We start from the raw sequence: 18,624 nt of genomic DNA, 5'->3' as shown, positions 1-18,624 counted from the left end.
TATTTGATCAGCTCAGAAAATTTGTCTCGTTTCATTTCGAAATAGTAATCATAAAATGTTAGTATAATATAAATGTTTTGGCATCACAGTTTAAAATCGTACAATTTTCACATTCCTCGTCTCATTTCCTTTTACAATTTCCACAGGTTTTATACCTCGTTACGCATCCATGATCCATTTCACTCTTTTTCATGGGAAAAAGTGTAGTAGCTTATAAAAATACTGTTTAAGGTATGTATCTTTATTTGTATTTATGATTTGATCTTCCCAAAAATTGGGCTACCAGTCAAGTTCAATTGAAATTCGAGCAGGACATTGTGTTCCATCTATGTACATGTAACATAGAAATACTAGGTTTCGCTCGATACTATAATCAGTCGACCGTCACAACCCGCATGACGGGTTCCATTTATACCGGTTAACAAATTATAGTTCTAGGACAATATTTCACCGAACGATTTAACATAAGCTTCGTGAAGTTTGTTGATAAAATCGGGATCACTTCTCAATAAATAGTTAAAGGCTCGAAGAAACTGATTTTTTGTCAATGGTTCTAACGGTCTGGTTAAAGGTTCAGGTGGACTAGGGGCAGCGAACATAACAGGAGGAATTAATGCCGGTGCTGATCCTCTTCCTGATAGAGTGGGAGGCGTAATAATATCTTCCGATGCCTGATAGGATTAAAATAAAAATTTCAAATTTCGCGTACTTATATAAATATACAACCTAACACGAGTCGATATATACATCCACTCACCGTTGTCGCAGATGCATGAGCAAACAAAGATGCGAGTGGATTTGAATTGCTAGGACCAATAATATCTGATGCTTGATGATTCGTTAAAGTAGAAGTTGATGCATTTGTGGGTGACTGTATCCTAAGAAATCCCGTTGTTCCATTTGTATCGGCAGTATTTTGATTCATAGGTGTTAAAATTTCTTGAGTTATAGACGCAGGCGTAGGTATCATTGAATCTTGTTGAGAAGCAGTTCTGTTTCGTTTTTTAGTTCTGTTCGAAGCTGTTGCATTACAAGCACTGTTAGCAGTCAATATAGTAGTTGGAGTAGTCTGTTGTTGAGTAGCTGGTTGAGGGGTTATAGATCTGTGTTGTTTTTCAATATGTTCAACTGTGTGAGCTGCTGGGTGTGACATTAACCGAGCAAGCAAAGGCTTACTTTCGTTTGCAACAGTACCCCCTGGAGTAGGCTGATCTCCAGCCTTAAAGTGACCAGTATTAACCTAGAAAGATTGTAAAATCTAACATATTTCCAACTCCTTACTTTAAAACACTATATACGATTGAACGTGTAATACTAACTTTTGCTTTTGCAAAAAAGTCCATTACACTCTGTGAAGTAACATCTGGTCCTAATGGCGCAGCTAATGGTCCAGATACATCATCAGTTGTAGGAGTACCTAATGGAGATTTAGTACTATGCCTTTCTTTGATACCACCTCCACTACTATTATTATTTCTATTAGTATTAAAGTCTTCTTGAGCTTTACTAAGCATACTAAATATATCAACATTGCTCGCATTAGGGCCGGATTCTTTTTTTACGTTAACAGCAGGTTTATTGAAAGTCTTGCGGTTTTCCTCTGATTCTTTAATAAGTTTGTTCAACATTGCACCAATGCGTACACATTCTTCTTTATCGTAAAACCAAATGCCATAAATATTACATCTGGAATTTCTATAGAGTAAAAAAGGTTCTTGGAGTTGTAAATCTAAACCTTGCGTAACTGGCTCTACTAGGTTATTTGTATTTAATCTGTAAGAATGTTATTAATACATAAAATAATAGGCTTATTTAAGACTCGCACAGATTTTTTTTGAAATATAATTATCTTTCGTATAATGTCAAATAATAACCTATAACAAGATTGCTGAACACTATACGGTATATAGTATTATGATACTTCAAATACCTAGCAAGCTATATATAATATTGCAATTAAATCATATACATTAATTTGTTTTACTAATGCAAATCTAATAGAAACAATGTTTCTAATACAATACATGAAATAATGAGTTATAGAAAATATTAAAATATTCATTGTGCCTTTAATTATAAAACATGTTTCCTAGAACGTTATTTTCACTGAATGTATTAATGAATAGTATAAATTATACATATGTTAATACTCGCACGCTTAATATTTGTAATATGTTTAAAAAATATAGACAAATACAATACAAAAATGTACATGTATATGTATGTATACATGTATATACATTATACGTTACCTATTCATGATAAGAACACTGTTATAGGGTTCGCCATTTCGCGAATATACGAATAGAGCACCTTCAATATTCGTTTTTTCCCACTCATTATTAACTGCGTTAAAGGTATAAAGTGCTACGTGTGTCGCAGTTTCCAGAATATCTTTTACATAGGGGTCTACCCGTTTCAGAGCGGCCACGTTCATTCGTAACCCTGTTAAATCCGTCATCGTGCTCCTTACAGCTTGATGGTACAGTTTATGAAATACAAGAATAATCGGTATTTTCCTAATTCAATTGAAATTTAGCTTAGTCGTGCAAGCCAATCACTAAGAGCACTGTATTTTGATCTAACGTAAGCAGCTGCCTGTATATTAAACGTCATACTAGATTTTAAGGTTGATACCGTTGCTACATCTGCGAGTTAGTAACATCACAGAAAGCCGACGCTTCCTTTCCGTTTGGTTCAACGTCTGTTTTTGATTGGTGTAAAACCGAGCAATCAGATTTATTGAAATGGACGCTGAATTGTGAGAGGAGGATCAAGCGACAGTTTACCCAATCGAATCGACAGAAATTTTGAAAATCTAAACCAATAATACGAGAATAACATAATTGTAATGCTGGTCATACATATTTGAACGTATATAATTGCAAATTACAAGCCCCAGAGAAAGTTATTTTTAAGTTTTCACTTTTACGGTAAGTTCTATTAATCCAAAAAGAGGTGTCCAGAAATAGTTAGTAATACTTTTTATAAATTCCTACTAAACAATAATTCGTGCTGTTTAATTAATATTATCCCAGATGATAGAATAAATTGGCGATTTCCTAGTGAATTTGAATAATATTAATTTTTTAACTTATTCAGGAAGAATATAGCAGTGAAATGATCAAATATTGCGTCATCTTTGTAATCAATAGGGAAAAAAAACAGAATTGACCGCGTGGTATAGTTTTTGATAACAGCAAAAACTGAATGTCATGCTTTAATATCAATTTGATATAGCAGATATTCGTGCTTTCATTCCATAAAAGAAAGTGATAACACTTTGGTGATTCCTTATCTAATTGTTGTTTGCCGACAGAATCGAGTGTGTTGTTTGTTGTATTCATTAATACATATGATGTACAGAACACTAAGTATTGGTTTTTTTTATAAGATGTGATTTTAATTAATCACATGCAATATAAATCTTTGAAAATTTAAAAGAACAATGTTTTAAATCCGAAATTTGCATTTAAACTTTTGAATAATGAATGAACTTCTTGTTATTATATAATACCATCCTATTAGATATATATATATATATATGTGTGTGTATATATACATATATATGTATGTATATATATGTACAATGATTTATGATTAGTCTGATCATTATATTTCTCAATTTTCTCTTATGCAGTCGGCTCGCGGGAAATGTAAACGGTGTATGATACACATAAAGTAGAATTTTGAGAATATCATGCGCGCTAGCTAAGCGCATGGAAAAATTGGGTCGATGTGCGAAAGATGGCGGCTACTGCGTGGTGTATGTGAAAAAGATTCGTACATAGATTTTGCCTGTAGTTTTTACCGAAACATGACAAGATATGGAAAAGCGTATTTGCATGTGCACGCCGCCACTATACGCGGAAGGTTCGTAATGTTGATGAATATTCAGATTCCATGTTTCCTATTCGCGTAAAAGACGTTTGTTTACGATAAAGTTTGTATAATACTATAACGTGAAGTGGAGTGTTGCAAGGGAAAAAGAGACCCTAACGTAGGCGAGACTGGAGATCAAGTGTTGCCGGACTTCGGCCCGGTAAGAAGATCAGTAGAGATGCTGAAGCAATTGCAGATGGGGATGAGAGCTTTCCTCTTGATGGCCTCCCGATTGTGGACATGCGTCTTCTTTCTCCTCAAGAAGCAGGTTAGAGCCGTAAGTAGGTGCTTCGCGCCTCTACTAGCATTTTTTCCCTTACAATTTTTATAACATAATATCCTCCTGGTATTGTGTCAATTTCTCCATTAAATACATTAATTCACGTTTCTCCATTTACAACAATCTTCCGTCGGTTCCAGTGAATATTTGTTATGATCATGTTGTCACAATATAGCGTGTTCATAATGCAGCGTTAATTACGTTAAAACATTCCGTGCAATGATTAAAAGCTTTTTTCTTTAACATTGTAATCCCTTTCTTTTGCTTTTGATGTTAAAACATATAGAATAATCATGATTATCATATTTTCTGGAGGGTCATATGAGGTTTGAAGTATCATATGCTTTTGCTATATCATTGTTAATCAGCGTTTTTAATTAGTAAACGATGTATATATTATGTTCTATATATTGTGTTTCTCACATATTAGATATATTTTAACAGCCAGGTAAATAATGACATTTGTTTACCATAAAACAATAAAGTATCTTAATTTGACGAATCTTTTAATTACTTTCCTTTACCCCCTATTTTTACACATGTCATATTCCATTAATATAAATATGTTTTATGTAAGCACACTGCGTTCAGTCATTATTTCTATTGCTTATTTATGTTGATAATAGAGGCATTATTATGCATATGCTAAATATTAAATAAATAATTCATGTTTTATAATTGATGCATTTTTAGATATCACAAATGCAACCTGTTAAATATGAGATCTTCCCATTATCTCCATTGTCAAGGCACAGACTTAGTAAGTATTACTGATATTCTATGTTAGATGTGTTGCTATAAGCTATTAATGTATATATATAACTAAAATGTATTATAGGTATAGTTAAAAGGAAAGTACTAGTATTGGATTTGGATGAAACATTAATTCACTCCCATCATGATGGAGTAGCAAGGCCAACAGTTAGATTTGGTACACCACCAGATTTTATTCTTAAGGTGAAAATAGATAGACATCCAGTCAGATTTTTTGTCCACAAAAGACCACATGTAGATTTCTTTCTAGATATTGTTAGTCAATGGTAAGTTTCATTATCAGAAAATAACTTTCATTTATATTTCAATTGAGACTTTGTACCTATTATGCCTTTAGATAAGAAATCATATCAATTATGAACTGTTGATATTTTTAATATAACATATGCTATTAAATATATTGAAAAATAAATGTTCTTTCTTTTTCCTCTTTTTAAAGGTACGAACTAGTGGTTTTCACTGCTTCCATGGAAATCTATGGAGCAGCTGTTGCAGAAAAGTTAGATAACAACAGGGGTATTTTAAGAAGAAGATACTATAGACAACATTGTACACCAGAAATGGGTTCCTATACTAAAGATCTATCTGCAATTTGTTCAGATCTAGCGTCAGTCTTTATACTTGATAACAGTCCTGGAGCCTACAGGGCTTATCCTCGTAAGTATTCATAATATTTATTTTTCTTAATGCAATAATATTAATTTTTCATGACTCTTATAATGTAGTTGTCTGATTTAACACGATTTCCTAATTTTTTAATTTTTTTCGTATGTATTAAAAATAATCATGTATTCTAAATCTGTTTAATTTTATGCATGATACAACAATAATTGTGAACAAATTATTACAAATACAAAAACGATTAATAAAAGATGAAATGAATATATACACGAATTTAGTATACATATTTACATATAGGATTGTTTTTATAATTTTAATACTATTGTCGTATCATGTACTATATATCACAACCTGTAGTCAGAACTTGCTTACATGTGCACAACTATGTGTAGTGGAATAATTCTATCTCGATCTACATTAAAAATATTGATTAAATATTTCCTAATCTCATTACTCAACAACTTTTAATCAAATTCATTCAGAAATTGCACTCATAAATAACATTCTACAAATACATTCTGATGTCCATATGCTTTAATGATTAAAGACGTTTTGTGTACCGATTCTAGTTGTTAGGGATACAGATAAATACAGAATTATATATTATTTTATGAGTTTATATTGTCTATGCAGCCATTGATATCAAATTATTCCATCATTGCAATTTTATTTTGTAAACTAAAACATCGAAACTAAGATTTAAAACATTATTTAAGATACGTAGTTTATTTTATGAAATTTTTTCTACTAGAACGAATTTATTAATTTTTTAATTTAAACCAATTTCGGTGTATCTATTACTGTTATTATCGTTGCTATGATCGTTGCTGTAATTATTTTAAATAAACGGTGCTGCGCGCATTAATAACAGAGAAAACATTGACATATTTTATAATTTTTCTTTCATGTCGTTTAGTTCCTACACTTACATTTTATATAGTTTGACTGGGTAAACAAATAATGAAATCGAACACCGAGATAAATTTTATTGAAAAACGTATCTATTTGCAGCTATCAGCGTTGATGTTCTGTAAGCAAGCACTGAATACAGGCCTATGGATAGATGTAAAATATGCTCAATTGCCAATGCTCCTCCACTTGAATAAGCACTGGACACTACGCCGAATTGGCAATGAACTAATTTCGACTGTTTTAATCGTTTTTTTTAATAATTCCTGTGTATCAGGTACTAGATTAAAGATTAGATTTTATTTTTATTCAATGCTTTTTATCTCCAGCATCCAAGAAAATCATAATCCATTCTTTAAAAATTGAGTAGTATATTTTTACATAAAGAAAGTGTTGTATAATCGGATTTTCTTGGATGTTATATTGGACAACTATAATTTTTTAATTGATATTTCGTTTTTAGATATTTTAGACTTAAAAATGTTATTCACGTGTTAAGCATTTTTAGAAAGCAATTGTTTATTCCCTTTTTTCTGTTTATGGCAGATAATGCAATACCAATAAAGTCATGGTTTAGCGACGCGGGAGATACTGCTCTGTTAAGTTTACTTCCAGTTCTGGATGCACTTCGTTTTACACAGGACGTGCGGTCTGTTCTTTCAAGGAATTTACATTTACATCATACTTGGTAGCACAGTTTGGATTAATTAATAAATTAGATTTATTAGAGACCGAACTACAAAACGTTTAGCGTGTTTAATCTAGGATTATTGTTACTGGTACTGTGTTAATAGACATTAGGATGCTGACTAAACGATGCGACAATGATCCCTGACACACACCCTGTCCTCATTTTCTACGCTCGTTAGAAAACAAAACTGTAGCGAGTAAGTCTGAAAGGGAGTGGGACCTTTAACCAAACTATTTACATTAGCACAAAATATCCTGGTATTTTCGTTATGTTCATGTGTGCGCAATACTATATATGTACGTACGCGAATGGTACACACATACGCAAAAACAATTACACATATACACACATGCATACACGACAAACATACAGAGCTTTTTAAGAAAAAAATGTATTTGCCAAAGATCAAGATTTTCAGTTAACATAGATTTATATATTTTACTTGAAATAATTTTGTTCTAAGTGGAGATATGCAAAACATTTTAAGTATTTTGCCACACATGATAAAAAAGTGTTATATTTTTTAAACAAATTATTTCTGTTATATATAATATTATTAAACTTAAAGTGTAGTATTAAAAAAAGGATAATCTACTACTAAGTCACACTTTAAATGGACTTCGCTGTAACTCACTGTATCAGTGAGGCAGCTATCCTGGATATACCTAATAATAAAAAGAAGTATTAAAGAACTATGAGGAAGCGATATTTGATTTCAATAAATTTTTAAAAAAATTAAAATTCTTTAAAACGCAATGTACGATGTTAAAGAGATAAAAAAATAGACGAATAAAGTAACAGTGAACGGATGTAATCGTACATGTAGCTCTACAGTACATTTGTTCGCTTGTTTAAGCATTCAAAGTAATATTGAAGATTACATGGTTTGTACTATGGTGAGGAATGTGTTTGTTGCAGAATGATTGGTTTGAGTGAATGAAAAGTGTAATCAAGCCATTAAACATTTCACATAACATTTATATATATAGATACATAAATATATATATATAAATGTTAGTTTCACTTAATCATAAAACTTCAATTTAAAAAAATATGCCCATGTGCACAAGATTGAAATAATAATTTGTTCTCAAATAAATTGCATATGATTGAGAACATTTGTTTATTTATTGACGTATATCAAATGAATTGCTCACAAGGATTTATATTATTAATAGTAATTTATTTCCCCAAAGTAATAAGAGTAGCCATGGGTAATAGGTATAAGATAAAGCAGGATTACACCACATTTAATAAAATAATGTCTTTCTGTACATAGTATACCTGTATGTACATGTATGTATGCTCACATACATGCAATTATATCTATATGTCAAGGAAATATTAATTTTTTAATTTCAGATATACACTGCAAAGCAACTTGTATAAAATATTCCTTGGCTTAATATGGTTCTATGTATCGCGATTGTCTTTTTAAATTCAAATATGAATTAAAATGTACATATTTAGTTTGTAAAGCTAGTTTGTATTTTTGGTTTTTATACCTTTCCCATTATATCGTTAAATATTTCATATAGATGATTTGTTCTAAGTAATAAACAATGTTAAATAGTAATGTGATTGTGCATTAGGAATATTGTTAAGAAAATGTTTTATTTTTTATTTACTTTTTTATTTCAATATCATAAAATTATTAAACAATATTCGAGGCCTTTAACAACAGGGATGGAAGATTGATGCTAATAATCAAAGCCGAACAAATGTTAGTTCTTTCAGAGATTCCCAAAAAGAAGAAAAATAAATAAAAATTAAGTAACAAGCGTCATTTACAAAAATTTAATATTATTTAAAATATGATGCATTATATATGTCCCTTTGTTTTACAAACAACTTTACATTTTTATAGGAACCAAAACGATTACTATGTGACTTTTGGACACAAAAGTCAACACAGAATTGGTCAAAATAAAAGTTGAATCGGTAATATAATAAGAGTAAAAGTTCGAATCTTAATATATATTACACGTGATTAAAATCATCTATTTCTTTTAATAAACATCACAGAATATTCTGTACATTGAAGACTGTTATGGTGGAAGTGAATGTTTATGAATTATCTTGAATTTACACCTTAGGCGGATCTTCGCGAATCATTTCCAGAGAACTATCTGAATTATTAGCGCTACTTCCACTTCCAGCATCATCTTCTCGTTCAGTTGATTTTTCCTGACTTGTACCTGCAGCATCTAATTGCCATGTTGGTATAGATATAGATGGTACTGATGCTGGCGCACTTGGAAATTGTTTTCTGTTTAAAATTCAAAATTTTGGTAAATACGAATAATTGTAAATTACTTGACTTTCTACGTACAAATTTTATACAATTTTGGTAATACTAATTACAAAATTATGCAAGAATATTAAACGTAGAATCTGTGTTTTTTACATATTTTTTGTAATCAATCACAATTTGATTGATATATTTTATAGTTTTTTTATTAAAAAAAAATTTTTACTTTTGTATTTTTAAATGAATGTATTTGAGTGATTGGATCTGAAATATATGCATGTTTGTATGTGTGTGAATCAGCATAAAGAAGGAGAAAAAAAACTTTTGTATAAAAATTATATCTTAAGATTATTGTATAAATTTAAAAATAAAATAGTATATGATGTATAAACAGAATGATTATCTTGTATAGGAATAAATGTTATAAATTCTAATTGTTGATTACGTATTGTGTCGTAATATACTTCAATATGTAATCATGTTACAGCATAATTACATACATAAATGTATATTATACCTTGATAAAAGTAAAGATTTGAGACTAGCTAAATCTTGTTTCAATTCTTGTACCAATTGAGGTACCATTGGGTCCATAGATCGATTCTGTGTCAACTTTTGCACATCTCCCTCAACTTTAGAAATAGATTCTTTTACTTCTTTCATGGAATTTTGAATAGTCTTGTCTAACTCAGTAACTGAATCCTTTACGCTATCCTTCTTTCTCCGGCCAAATAGAAATGGTTCAATAAATTTCTACAATGAAGTACAATACGATTAACTTGTTACATGATTTGAAAGTAAGGCTTGCACTATGTACATACGATAATACCTTGTAAAACCAATAAATGCAATATATAGTAGCTCCAATTAAAGCCGTAGCATTGAAGAATTCTTTAATTCTTTGGAAAAGAGTTATTTGGTATGGGTATGTTTGAAGATATGGATACATTTGTCTCGGTGGAATAGGGACCACTGTATAATCATTTGAATTATGAACAACATTTTGATCAATCGTTATGTCAATAGAAGCTAATTTAAATGCTCTTTTAATTTCTTCCTCTGTTAAACCCTTTTTTTGAAGAAATTCTTCTTTACGTCCAATAGGGCTACTTTGTACTTTAGGATTTTGTAAAAATTCTACTGCTGTTTTTACCTTAAAGAAAAATTTTTATCAACTTTTTATATTAAAATATTTTTAACAAAAAATGTATACTTATTACATCATTTTATCCTTAATACTTATATAATCAATCAATGATTACTTTTACTTCGTATCGTTCTGCTGAAATTTCTTAATATATGATAAAATATTAAGATATTTAAATAAATATACATAAGCAAATATATATATATACATATATATAGCCTAAGAATAATAATAACTTACTAAATTTTCCCTCAAAGCAAGGTTATTATTATTTGCATCTTGGTTAGCCATAGCCATAATTAAAGGTATGATCACTTTAACGAAAGTATCATAACTATGTATTCATATTCAGTTTTTTCTTATGTAAATCATTTTGTAATACTAGGTACACATGTATCCGAAAATATTACAACGCGCAGGCGTTGGTATAAACACTTGATATAGTATCTTTTGGGTATAAGAAGATTTTCAAATATCTACCAAGAAAATTATTGAACTCTGTTTTTTATATTTAATTAAAATATATCGTATGTATAGATATCAAATAACAAGAGAAACATGAATTTGCTACATCATTAAAAACATAGAGTGTAATCTTATACATATATTTTCAAAATTTTCTGAAAACAAAAAATTTTCTGAGCGTGCAAAGGAAGAGCTTAATTAGTAGACTGTAAACTTGTAAATTGTTGACAAATTCAATATCTTTTTAATATTTTTATTATAGTGATTAAACATATAAATGTACAACTACCGGTTTTGAAATCAATACAACAACCCTACTTGCCCCATAAACTTATAATTATGATATTTGCAATCATAATGATGGATAGACAAATCTAAATTTCGATACAACTCATTGCTATATATTATACTAATCTATTGTTATTTTAAACTTAACTTATCGTAATAGTATGTCTTTGAGATACGTAGTATAAAGAAGTGGGTGTTGCTTTCGTCATTTGATAGTTCGCACTTGTATCAGTAGGTTGGTACTGTTACTGTACGTTTCGGAGGCTGATACAAATTAGTCTCTTATTTTTATTAATCGCATTAAGAGTCATGTGTAAGTGATCTTTTACAATTCTGAAACTTATATTTATGGATATTTGCATTTCATAATTTTCGGAGAATTTTCGATAATGATAGTGCTTACGATATAGGCCGTTCATTTCCGATCAATAATACTAACCGTTTACAAGACATATTAGAGAACCTCAAATGTCATTTAAGAAAAGGGGCGTTATCTTTTACTTGATGTAAGAAGTTTACGTTAATTTTTAGATAAATTGCTCCTCTCATTTTCTTCAAAGCTAGTCCTTATAGTATTTGAATTGAATTAATACAGTATTGTCCCAAAAAAATTTTCATATCACTACTTGCATTCATTGATTTTTAATTCTTTTGGACGTCTAACAATGTTTTTTAATACGTGCTATATTTATGTTACAACAGATTTTCATCATTATATATAAATTCCTAAAATTAAACATTTTAAGGTTGTAATTAAAAAAGTGTTAAATTTGATAAATATATTATATTAAATATTAGATACATTTTATCTTAGAAAGTATATAAGATTTACAAATATATTTTGATAAATCCAAAATTTTGTATGGTAATAAATAAATATTATGTGTTTATAGATTGATTGTAATTGGAATAATAAAAGGTACCCTCTGTCAAAATGATAGGGGGTTTATTTGTCTACAATCATAAGGGAGAGGTACTTATCTCCAGAGTATATAGAGATGACATTGGACGAAATGCAGTTGATGCATTTCGTGTCAATGTTATCCATGCTAGGCAACAAGTACGCTCCCCTGTTACCAATATTGCCAGAACATCATTCTTTCATATAAAACGTGCTAATATTTGGCTGGCTGCTGTTACTAAACAAAATGTTAATGCTGCAATGGTTTTTGAGTTCTTATTAAAAATTATCGATGTTATGCAATCATATTTTGGTAAGATTTCTGAGGAGAATATCAAGAACAACTTTGTGCTAATCTATGAGCTTTTGGATGGTTAGTACCTTAATATGTCATATAAAGATATTTCCATAAGCAAAAAATATTTTGTTTTTAAAGTATAATTAAATTTATTGTCCAGAAATCTTGGATTTTGGGTATCCACAGAATTGTGATACTGGAGTGTTGAAAACATTCATTACTCAACAAGGAGTAAAATCTGCAACAAAGGAAGAACAGGCTCAAATAACCTCCCAAGTAACTGGTCAGATTGGATGGAGAAGAGAGGGTATCAAGTACAGACGTAATGAATTATTCCTTGATGTTCTTGAATATGTGAATCTCTTAATGAGCCCTCAAGGGCAAGTGCTAAGTGCACATGTTGCTGGGAAGGTTATTATTCAAGGGATAAAATGAGGGAACAGCTGAGGTTTTGGAAAACTTATTAATCTAACATTTCTACCGTAACAGGTTGTGATGAAATCTTATTTGTCTGGAATGCCAGAATGCAAGTTTGGAATCAATGATAAGATTGTTATGGAGGCTAAAGGTATGAAAGGTGGAAGCGGTTTGGGAGGAGGTGGAGATGATCCTACAGGTGCTAGATCTGGGAAACCTGTTGTTGTAATCGATGACTGCCAATTTCATCAGTGTGTCAAGCTTAGTAAATTCGAGACAGAACATGCTATCAGTTTCATACCTCCTGATGGAGAATTTGAGTTGATGAGGTAAAAATCCTTTGGGGAAACGTTATGAATGTAAAACTAATAATCTTAATTAATAATTGTTGGTAATGTCTTGCAGATATCGCACCACCAAAGATATATCATTGCCTTTCCGCGTAATTCCATTAGTGCGTGAAGTGGGACGTACAAAGATGGAAGTGAAAGCAGTACTGAAGTCAAACTTTAAACCATCTTTGTTGGGACAAAAGATCGAAGTTCGAGTACCTACTCCTCTGAATACCGCTGGAGTACAATTGATTTGCTTGAAAGGAAAAGCAAAATATAAAGCATCTGAAAATGCTATCGTATGGAAAATTAAACGTATGGCCGGTATGAAAGAAACTCAGTTATCAGCGGAAATCGATTTGCTTGAAACTGATACAAAAAAGAGGTGGACCCGGCCGCCTATATCGATGAATTTCGAAGTACCATTTGCGCCCTCTGGATTCAAAGTTCGGTACTTGAAAGTATTTGAATCCAAATTGAACTATTCCGATCATGATGTTATAAAATGGGTGAGATACATAGGCCGAAGTGGTCTATACGAGACACGATGTTAATGACGTTTCATCGCATTATTGTAAATGAGTAACCTCAAGGCATAAATACGATTTTCTCAAAATTATCACTTTACGGCGCATATTTAAATAGTTGTTTGAAATACTTAGATTAACTGACGAATGATTAAACGTATAAATGGTTAAACGTATAAATGGATAGATACCAAGAGGGGAAGATCTTTGTGCCAATGTGTTTTATAATCTAATTTCTTTCGCGTGTTATATTTTACTGTAACATGTGAGTTCTTTTTAAGAACCTTTTTCTATAACAATTTTATTCTATCTGAGTTTTAGCGAAATTCCAACTTTTGTGAAAGTTAATATTTATGTAATTTCATGCGTTGGATTAGATTTTAATCTTGAACATACATGTATTATATCATACTTCATTATACGTTACGTTAACGGCATTTTTTATTCTTTTTTATAAAATAAAAATTCATGACCTCTTTGGTATCGTAACAACGAGAAAATTTAAAATAATTGCTAAACACCGTGAATGATATTTAAAATGCGCTCAATAAAGTCTAGATTATTGAACATATTTGTTGTCATTTATGAAAATGAATAGAGAATATCTCGATTCATTGTAAAGGAATAATTTTGTCTCTCTATGTTAAAATTCATATGCATAATAAAGTATGTATGTAATTTAAAATGTTATGTTATGTCGTAATTTTTTAAAATAACGTTAATCGTTAAATGGTTGATTTCTATACTGTTGATTACAAAGTACCTTTCTATATTGTTCATATTTTATATTGTTTATATAATTTTCGAATGTAACGACAGAATGAAAATGCAATATGGTCGCGAAAGGGCAGTTATGATTGCTATTTTTGAATTTGAATCTTCTCTATATCTTTTTTACGGTAGTAATAATCCGAAACGCATATGATTTTTTATTTTTGGATAAAATTCTTATTTTCATCATGACCGATAAAATGATCATATATTTATTTCAAAATCAGTCACACACTTGTAATTGAGTATTGAGCTAAAAATTTCTCCGTTACTTTCTCTTTGATTTACTCTAAGACTTTTGTAATAATTTATAATAATTATATAAACTTACCATTCGTAGTTATTTCTGCAGCAACGAGACCAAGAATTGCGATGTTATCCCAAATTTCGGCTTCTTTTTTCACATGAATTTCACTACCAATCGCACAATAATGTTCGCGGGATTTCACGGCAAAACGAACTAACGTGTATAATTCAAATTACAAATAGAGTCAAATCACGCAAGTGTAGTAATTCAAATTTGAAATCAATCAAATGTATTGTTATTTCATATATATTTTATAATTTAATTAATTAAATTCTTCAATTAAATAAACATTTCTAATACTATTATTTTTATTAAATAATCGCTGTATTAAATCCAACTTTTGAATAGAAAATTTATAATTACATGAATTTATGTGCACAAATATACCGGAAGTTGAAATTATACAAGTTACTTATTACTTGTGAATAAAAGCTAAAACGTCATCACATTTTTATCTTACGTCTTAACGATAAAACCAGGTACGTAATAATCAACATAGAAAATGAAAGATTAATAATTCTCGTGAATCGTTTGTTAATCTAAAACTCCATTTTTTTCATAATCGATCGAGTAATTGATTTGACACACAACAAATTGAAAGCTGTCACGAACGCCAACGGAGAAAGGAGAAAGAAGCGAAGGGACGTGTCCTAATTAGTTTTAATCTGTTCGATTAATTAAGGTTTCGAGTGAATACAATTGAATCGGTGTGGCGACTTGGTAGTAGAAATTTAAATTTAAAGCGGAGTTTCTCATCTATATGTTACCCGCTTGCCTTGGTAGTAGAGCGTGATAACTTGTGCTTTGGCGCATGCGGCTCGCAGCCATACCCGTGCTCGTACCTGTCATGGATTCCAAGGATCGACCGCGAGCGCAGGCACGCGTGATCACACGATTTCATGCGTGAAAATCAACGATACATCGAGAGATTCGTGTATAAGAGTAATGCACGATTATGAACCGGTGGTAAAGTGGTGATATCTCATTGCTCTAAGTGTTGGCGCCGCGTAAACAATCGTCTCAAGATGAACCCTCTCAATACGGGTTACGGGCCTTCTGTCACACGGAGCACAGATATTGTAAGTATTTTATACAATGTATCTTTTGCTCGATCAAATAGATATATATTGGCGCTAAGCGACACGATATATATTCCGTGAGCCGATCTACGTTGATTTTGTATGCTGTCCTCGTACCGTAATGTCGAGCCTTAGAAAAGTATTTCCCGAACGTGACTGATAGTTTTTCCACCCGTGATTAGTTTGCACCTCGGTGAATTTCGGTGGAAACAAAATTCTTCGAATCCTGATCAATTTACCAATGTTTAGGTTACACCGTGGTCGTGTATTGTATACGCCACGTCTTCGAGGTCTCGTGGCGATTCTCACCGAGCAGTTTTATGGGTACCGCTATTTTTAGTACATACCGTAAACCTGCAGCTCTGGCATAAACGAAGGTATTGAGAATTTTATAATTTTCGTTGTATACCGGCACGTGTTGTTTCTCAAATTGTCGGCTCCCGGGTTATTTCAAAGGAATAAATGTGATTGGTGTGTGTATTCATGGCTATACGAAACGTTTTCAAAGTATCGGCTACATTATTCGGTAGTTTGTTTCTGTGATGACAGTTTGATGAAATAAAAAATCAGACGTTATCGAATTATCATTCTTGGCGGGAAATGTAAGGAAGCGTACAATAATCCGTCATATATCGAAATGTTAGCGTACAACGTGGTTTCATTAACCATTGGACCATTGTATCTGGGCGAGCTCATCGTAATCAGCTGTTATCAAGAACGTTGTTATATGTGTTTCCTGCCACTTGTGGTTCTACCAGCTACAATTTTATCGTAACGGATACGAGTCACCTTTACGGCTTTATTCTGCGTCGAATCGTTAATTATTAAACCAACAACGTCTCTTACTACTCCACTGTTTTTTTCGTCATCACCATATCATTCATCTTATCGTGCTACATCGGAAACGATAATCGATATTCGGCCAGTGGGACGATTGAAATTTTAAATTTGAGCGGAGGCTATTGAAAGGCAAAACAGACAGTGGTGCCTTAGAGGTGAAAACCTGGTCGATTCAAAGTATACTTAGAAGCCAAGTTGTAATCTTCTGTTTAAGGAAACCTTGTGCTTTATGCACACATCGCGCGATAAAGGAACGACTAAATATTCTAAAGGGGAAGCGAAAACTATCGGTATTCACATTTATCTATCATACCTAACGTCACGATTTCATTACAATTTTCCACGATGAATCGTTCGAGTATTGTTGTTTTCCTTTGTATATATAGCTGGAGAATATATAGTATGTTAGGCGTACACCTGTTTCGTGAGTTATTTGAGTATTTGTATTCGATGTTGAATCAGTCTCTAAATTATTGTAAATAACTAACTGTTTACTTGACTGAGTCATTTATATTTCGGTATTTATATTGCTTAATTATACTATTTATATTCCTTTTTTCCCTACATTTTAGATAACAACAATTGTATATATATATATCTATACAATTATATATATATATATATATATATACATAGGATATATATAGCATATATATAAGATATATATAGGATTCGTTGGCACGGGTAATGCAAGTAAAAGTAGACACAGACTTCTTTGGACTTGTTGAGTCTAACACATAACCGGTATCACGTCGGGCACTGTGTGGGACGCTTAGAAATTGTACACAATACCAAGATTATACAGCGTGACTACATAACACCTGGACGCGTGCTCTTCTCATATAAATTACGACGAGTGTTGGCTACACATGTGTAGCATTAAAAAGTAAATAAATGTGATAGTCCATTATGTATGAAGCGACTATCGAACGTATATAGCGGTTATCTGCCGATAGAGCGGCACGTGCAACGATAATAATAGAACTGTCGGTGCATTCACATACGGGGGATACCTGTTGTGTAGTATGTTAAAGACACAAAGTTTCACGCTCAGGCTCACTTCAATCATCAGCGAGATTAGACCTGATTAAATCGATAAATCCAATCGAGCTATGGCGTGGGAAATACACTTTCGCCTCTGAGTAGTATATTTGAACGATGTACCAATAGATTTCTGTAATCTTCAATGCCATATCCCATTATTTGATGATCGATAATTGGTCGATAGTTGCTATAACGAGCTATCGTAGTTCGCCTTGGTTTTGTGCTCGAGTTTCCTTTCTTTTTTACAGTTCCAGACAAAGCGTATTATATTTTTAGTGTTCTCCCAGGTATCAATATCTTTTGTTCAATGAAATTAGGTCGGCGTAGCGCCTAAAGGAATATCAGATTTGATCGTTCTTAGAGTTAGCGTTTTGCACGTTACGTGGCGTTATTTTCTTAATTTACGAGAGATAAATCGGCTGTGTGACGTCATTTTCTGTTTGTATATCACGAATGTTTGTCAACTGGTTTTATGCCCAAGGTCTTTCATACGGTGATAATGAAATACCATTTTATTTACGTTCTAGTCTAAAAATTCACTATGTGTTCTTTGGCTTTAAGTGTGCTAGTTTAATTGCTTCAGAGATATATCAGGAATAATTGGCTTGATAAGCAAGGTAGCTATGTGATGTGTAAAGAGTACGGAATAGTTCAAAGACCAGTAAAGATTAACATTCCATTTAACCACATGCCGAAACAATTTTATCTTGAATTATCTTTATCTCTTGGCCACCGACATAGTCATTTATATCGGTCAGAGAACGCTAGGTTTTCGATAACATACTTTTTTTTCCATTGTG

At 31.5% G+C, this 18,624-nt stretch overlaps 5 protein-coding genes across 13 annotated transcripts in view; 3 read left to right on the top strand and 2 right to left on the bottom strand.

Moving 5' to 3' along the window:
- Positions 1–225: 225 nt before the first annotated feature.
- Positions 226–2,667, bottom strand: DCP1 (decapping mRNA 1). The gene is made up of 4 exons (XM_033343897.2): positions 2,253–2,667; positions 1,320–1,773; positions 758–1,240; positions 226–671 (listed from the first exon to the last, which is right to left on the bottom strand). Exons 1-4 carry the CDS (start codon positions 2,459–2,461, stop codon positions 435–437), a joined length of 1,383 nt encoding a protein of 460 aa, XP_033199788.1. The 5' UTR covers positions 2,462–2,667; the 3' UTR covers positions 226–434.
- Positions 2,668–2,847: 180 nt separating this feature from the next.
- Positions 2,848–8,635, top strand: Dd (CTD nuclear envelope phosphatase 1-like protein dullard). 3 transcript variants are annotated; one of them, XM_076622534.1, is made up of 6 exons: positions 2,848–2,933; positions 3,641–4,159; positions 4,856–4,922; positions 5,001–5,202; positions 5,376–5,593; positions 6,569–6,726. In XM_076622534.1, exons 2-6 carry the CDS (start codon positions 4,061–4,063, stop codon positions 6,589–6,591), a joined length of 609 nt encoding a protein of 202 aa, XP_076478649.1. In that variant the 5' UTR covers positions 2,848–2,933; positions 3,641–4,060; the 3' UTR covers positions 6,592–6,726. The 3 variants fall into 3 exon arrangements, with proteins under 3 accessions (XP_076478649.1, XP_033199791.1, XP_076478648.1); XM_033343900.2 differs by lacking the exon at positions 6,569–6,726 and adding an exon at positions 7,013–8,635 and having other exon boundaries at positions 2,850–2,933; XM_076622533.1 differs by lacking the exon at positions 6,569–6,726 and adding an exon at positions 7,013–8,635 and having other exon boundaries at positions 2,852–2,933; positions 3,641–4,150.
- Positions 8,636–9,133: 498 nt separating this feature from the next.
- Positions 9,134–11,029, bottom strand: Pex14 (peroxisomal biogenesis factor 14). The gene is made up of 4 exons (XM_033343903.2): positions 10,796–11,029; positions 10,238–10,561; positions 9,926–10,161; positions 9,134–9,426 (listed from the first exon to the last, which is right to left on the bottom strand). The coding sequence occupies exons 1-4, from the start codon at positions 10,850–10,852 to the stop codon at positions 9,243–9,245; spliced, it is 801 nt and encodes a 266-aa protein (XP_033199794.1). The 5' UTR covers positions 10,853–11,029; the 3' UTR covers positions 9,134–9,242.
- Positions 11,030–11,490: 461 nt separating this feature from the next.
- Positions 11,491–14,468, top strand: AP-2mu (adaptor protein complex 2, mu subunit). Of its 2 annotated transcripts, none has more exons than XM_033343898.2 (5): positions 11,491–11,621; positions 12,202–12,582; positions 12,668–12,918; positions 12,997–13,253; positions 13,330–14,468. In XM_033343898.2, exons 2-5 carry the CDS (start codon positions 12,243–12,245, stop codon positions 13,808–13,810), a joined length of 1,329 nt encoding a protein of 442 aa, XP_033199789.1. In that variant the 5' UTR covers positions 11,491–11,621; positions 12,202–12,242; the 3' UTR covers positions 13,811–14,468. The 2 variants fall into 2 exon arrangements, with proteins under 2 accessions (XP_033199789.1, XP_033199790.1); XM_033343899.2 differs by lacking the exon at positions 11,491–11,621 and adding an exon at positions 11,681–11,814.
- A 982-nt stretch (positions 14,469–15,450) lies between these two features.
- Positions 15,451–18,624, top strand: part of Camta (Calmodulin-binding transcription activator) — a 40,675-nt gene continuing 37,501 nt past the window's right edge. For 2 of the 6 annotated variants that reach the window (XM_076622530.1, XM_076622529.1), the window contains exon 1: positions 15,451–15,940. The gene's annotated coding sequence lies outside the window, so the exon portion shown is untranslated. Of the gene's footprint in view, positions 15,941–16,189; positions 16,318–18,624 lie in introns of all 6 variants that reach the window. The other 4 variants (XM_076622528.1, XM_076622526.1, XM_076622527.1 and 1 more) reach the window with 3 other exon arrangements.

The sequence above is a fragment of the Bombus vancouverensis genome, chromosome 11 (assembly GCF_051014615.1).
Source record: "Bombus vancouverensis nearcticus chromosome 11, iyBomVanc1_principal, whole genome shotgun sequence".
NCBI classification, from domain to species: Eukaryota; Metazoa; Arthropoda; class Insecta; order Hymenoptera; family Apidae; genus Bombus; species Bombus vancouverensis.
The sequence above is the reverse complement of the archived record's forward strand: the minus strand, read 5'-3'. Positions and strand labels throughout refer to the sequence as shown.

Bases quoted from the DNA above. Each gene is read 5' to 3' on its own strand.
- DCP1 (XM_033343897.2), bottom strand. From the start codon at position 2,461: ATGACGGATTTAACAGGGTTACGAATGAACGTGGCCGCTCTGAAACGG. The intron at 1,241-1,319 runs GTTAGTATTACA...CAATCTTTCTAG, and splicing joins ACTTTTTTGCAAAAGCAAAA to GTTAATACTGGTCACTTTAA. The intron at 672-757 runs GTGAGTGGATGT...TAATCCTATCAG, and splicing joins CTCATGCATCTGCGACAACG to GCATCGGAAGATATTATTAC.
- Dd (XM_033343900.2), top strand. From the start codon at position 4,061: ATGCTGAAGCAATTGCAGATGGGGATGAGAGCTTTCCTCTTGATGGCC. The intron at 4,923-5,000 runs GTAAGTATTACT...AATGTATTATAG, and splicing joins ATTGTCAAGGCACAGACTTA to GTATAGTTAAAAGGAAAGTA. The intron at 5,203-5,375 runs GTAAGTTTCATT...CTCTTTTTAAAG, and splicing joins CTAGATATTGTTAGTCAATG to GTACGAACTAGTGGTTTTCA.
- Pex14 (XM_033343903.2), bottom strand. From the start codon at position 10,852: ATGGCTATGGCTAACCAAGATGCAAATAATAATAACCTTGCTTTGAGG. The intron at 10,162-10,237 runs GTATTATCGTAT...ACTTCATTGTAG, and splicing joins GCATTTATTGGTTTTACAAG to AAATTTATTGAACCATTTCT. The intron at 9,427-9,925 runs GTATAATATACA...AATTTTAAACAG, and splicing joins AAATCTTTACTTTTATCAAG to AAAACAATTTCCAAGTGCGC.
- AP-2mu (XM_033343898.2), top strand. From the start codon at position 12,243: ATGATAGGGGGTTTATTTGTCTACAATCATAAGGGAGAGGTACTTATC. The intron at 12,583-12,667 runs GTTAGTACCTTA...TTTATTGTCCAG, and splicing joins AATCTATGAGCTTTTGGATG to AAATCTTGGATTTTGGGTAT. The intron at 13,254-13,329 runs GTAAAAATCCTT...AATGTCTTGCAG, and splicing joins GGAGAATTTGAGTTGATGAG to ATATCGCACCACCAAAGATA.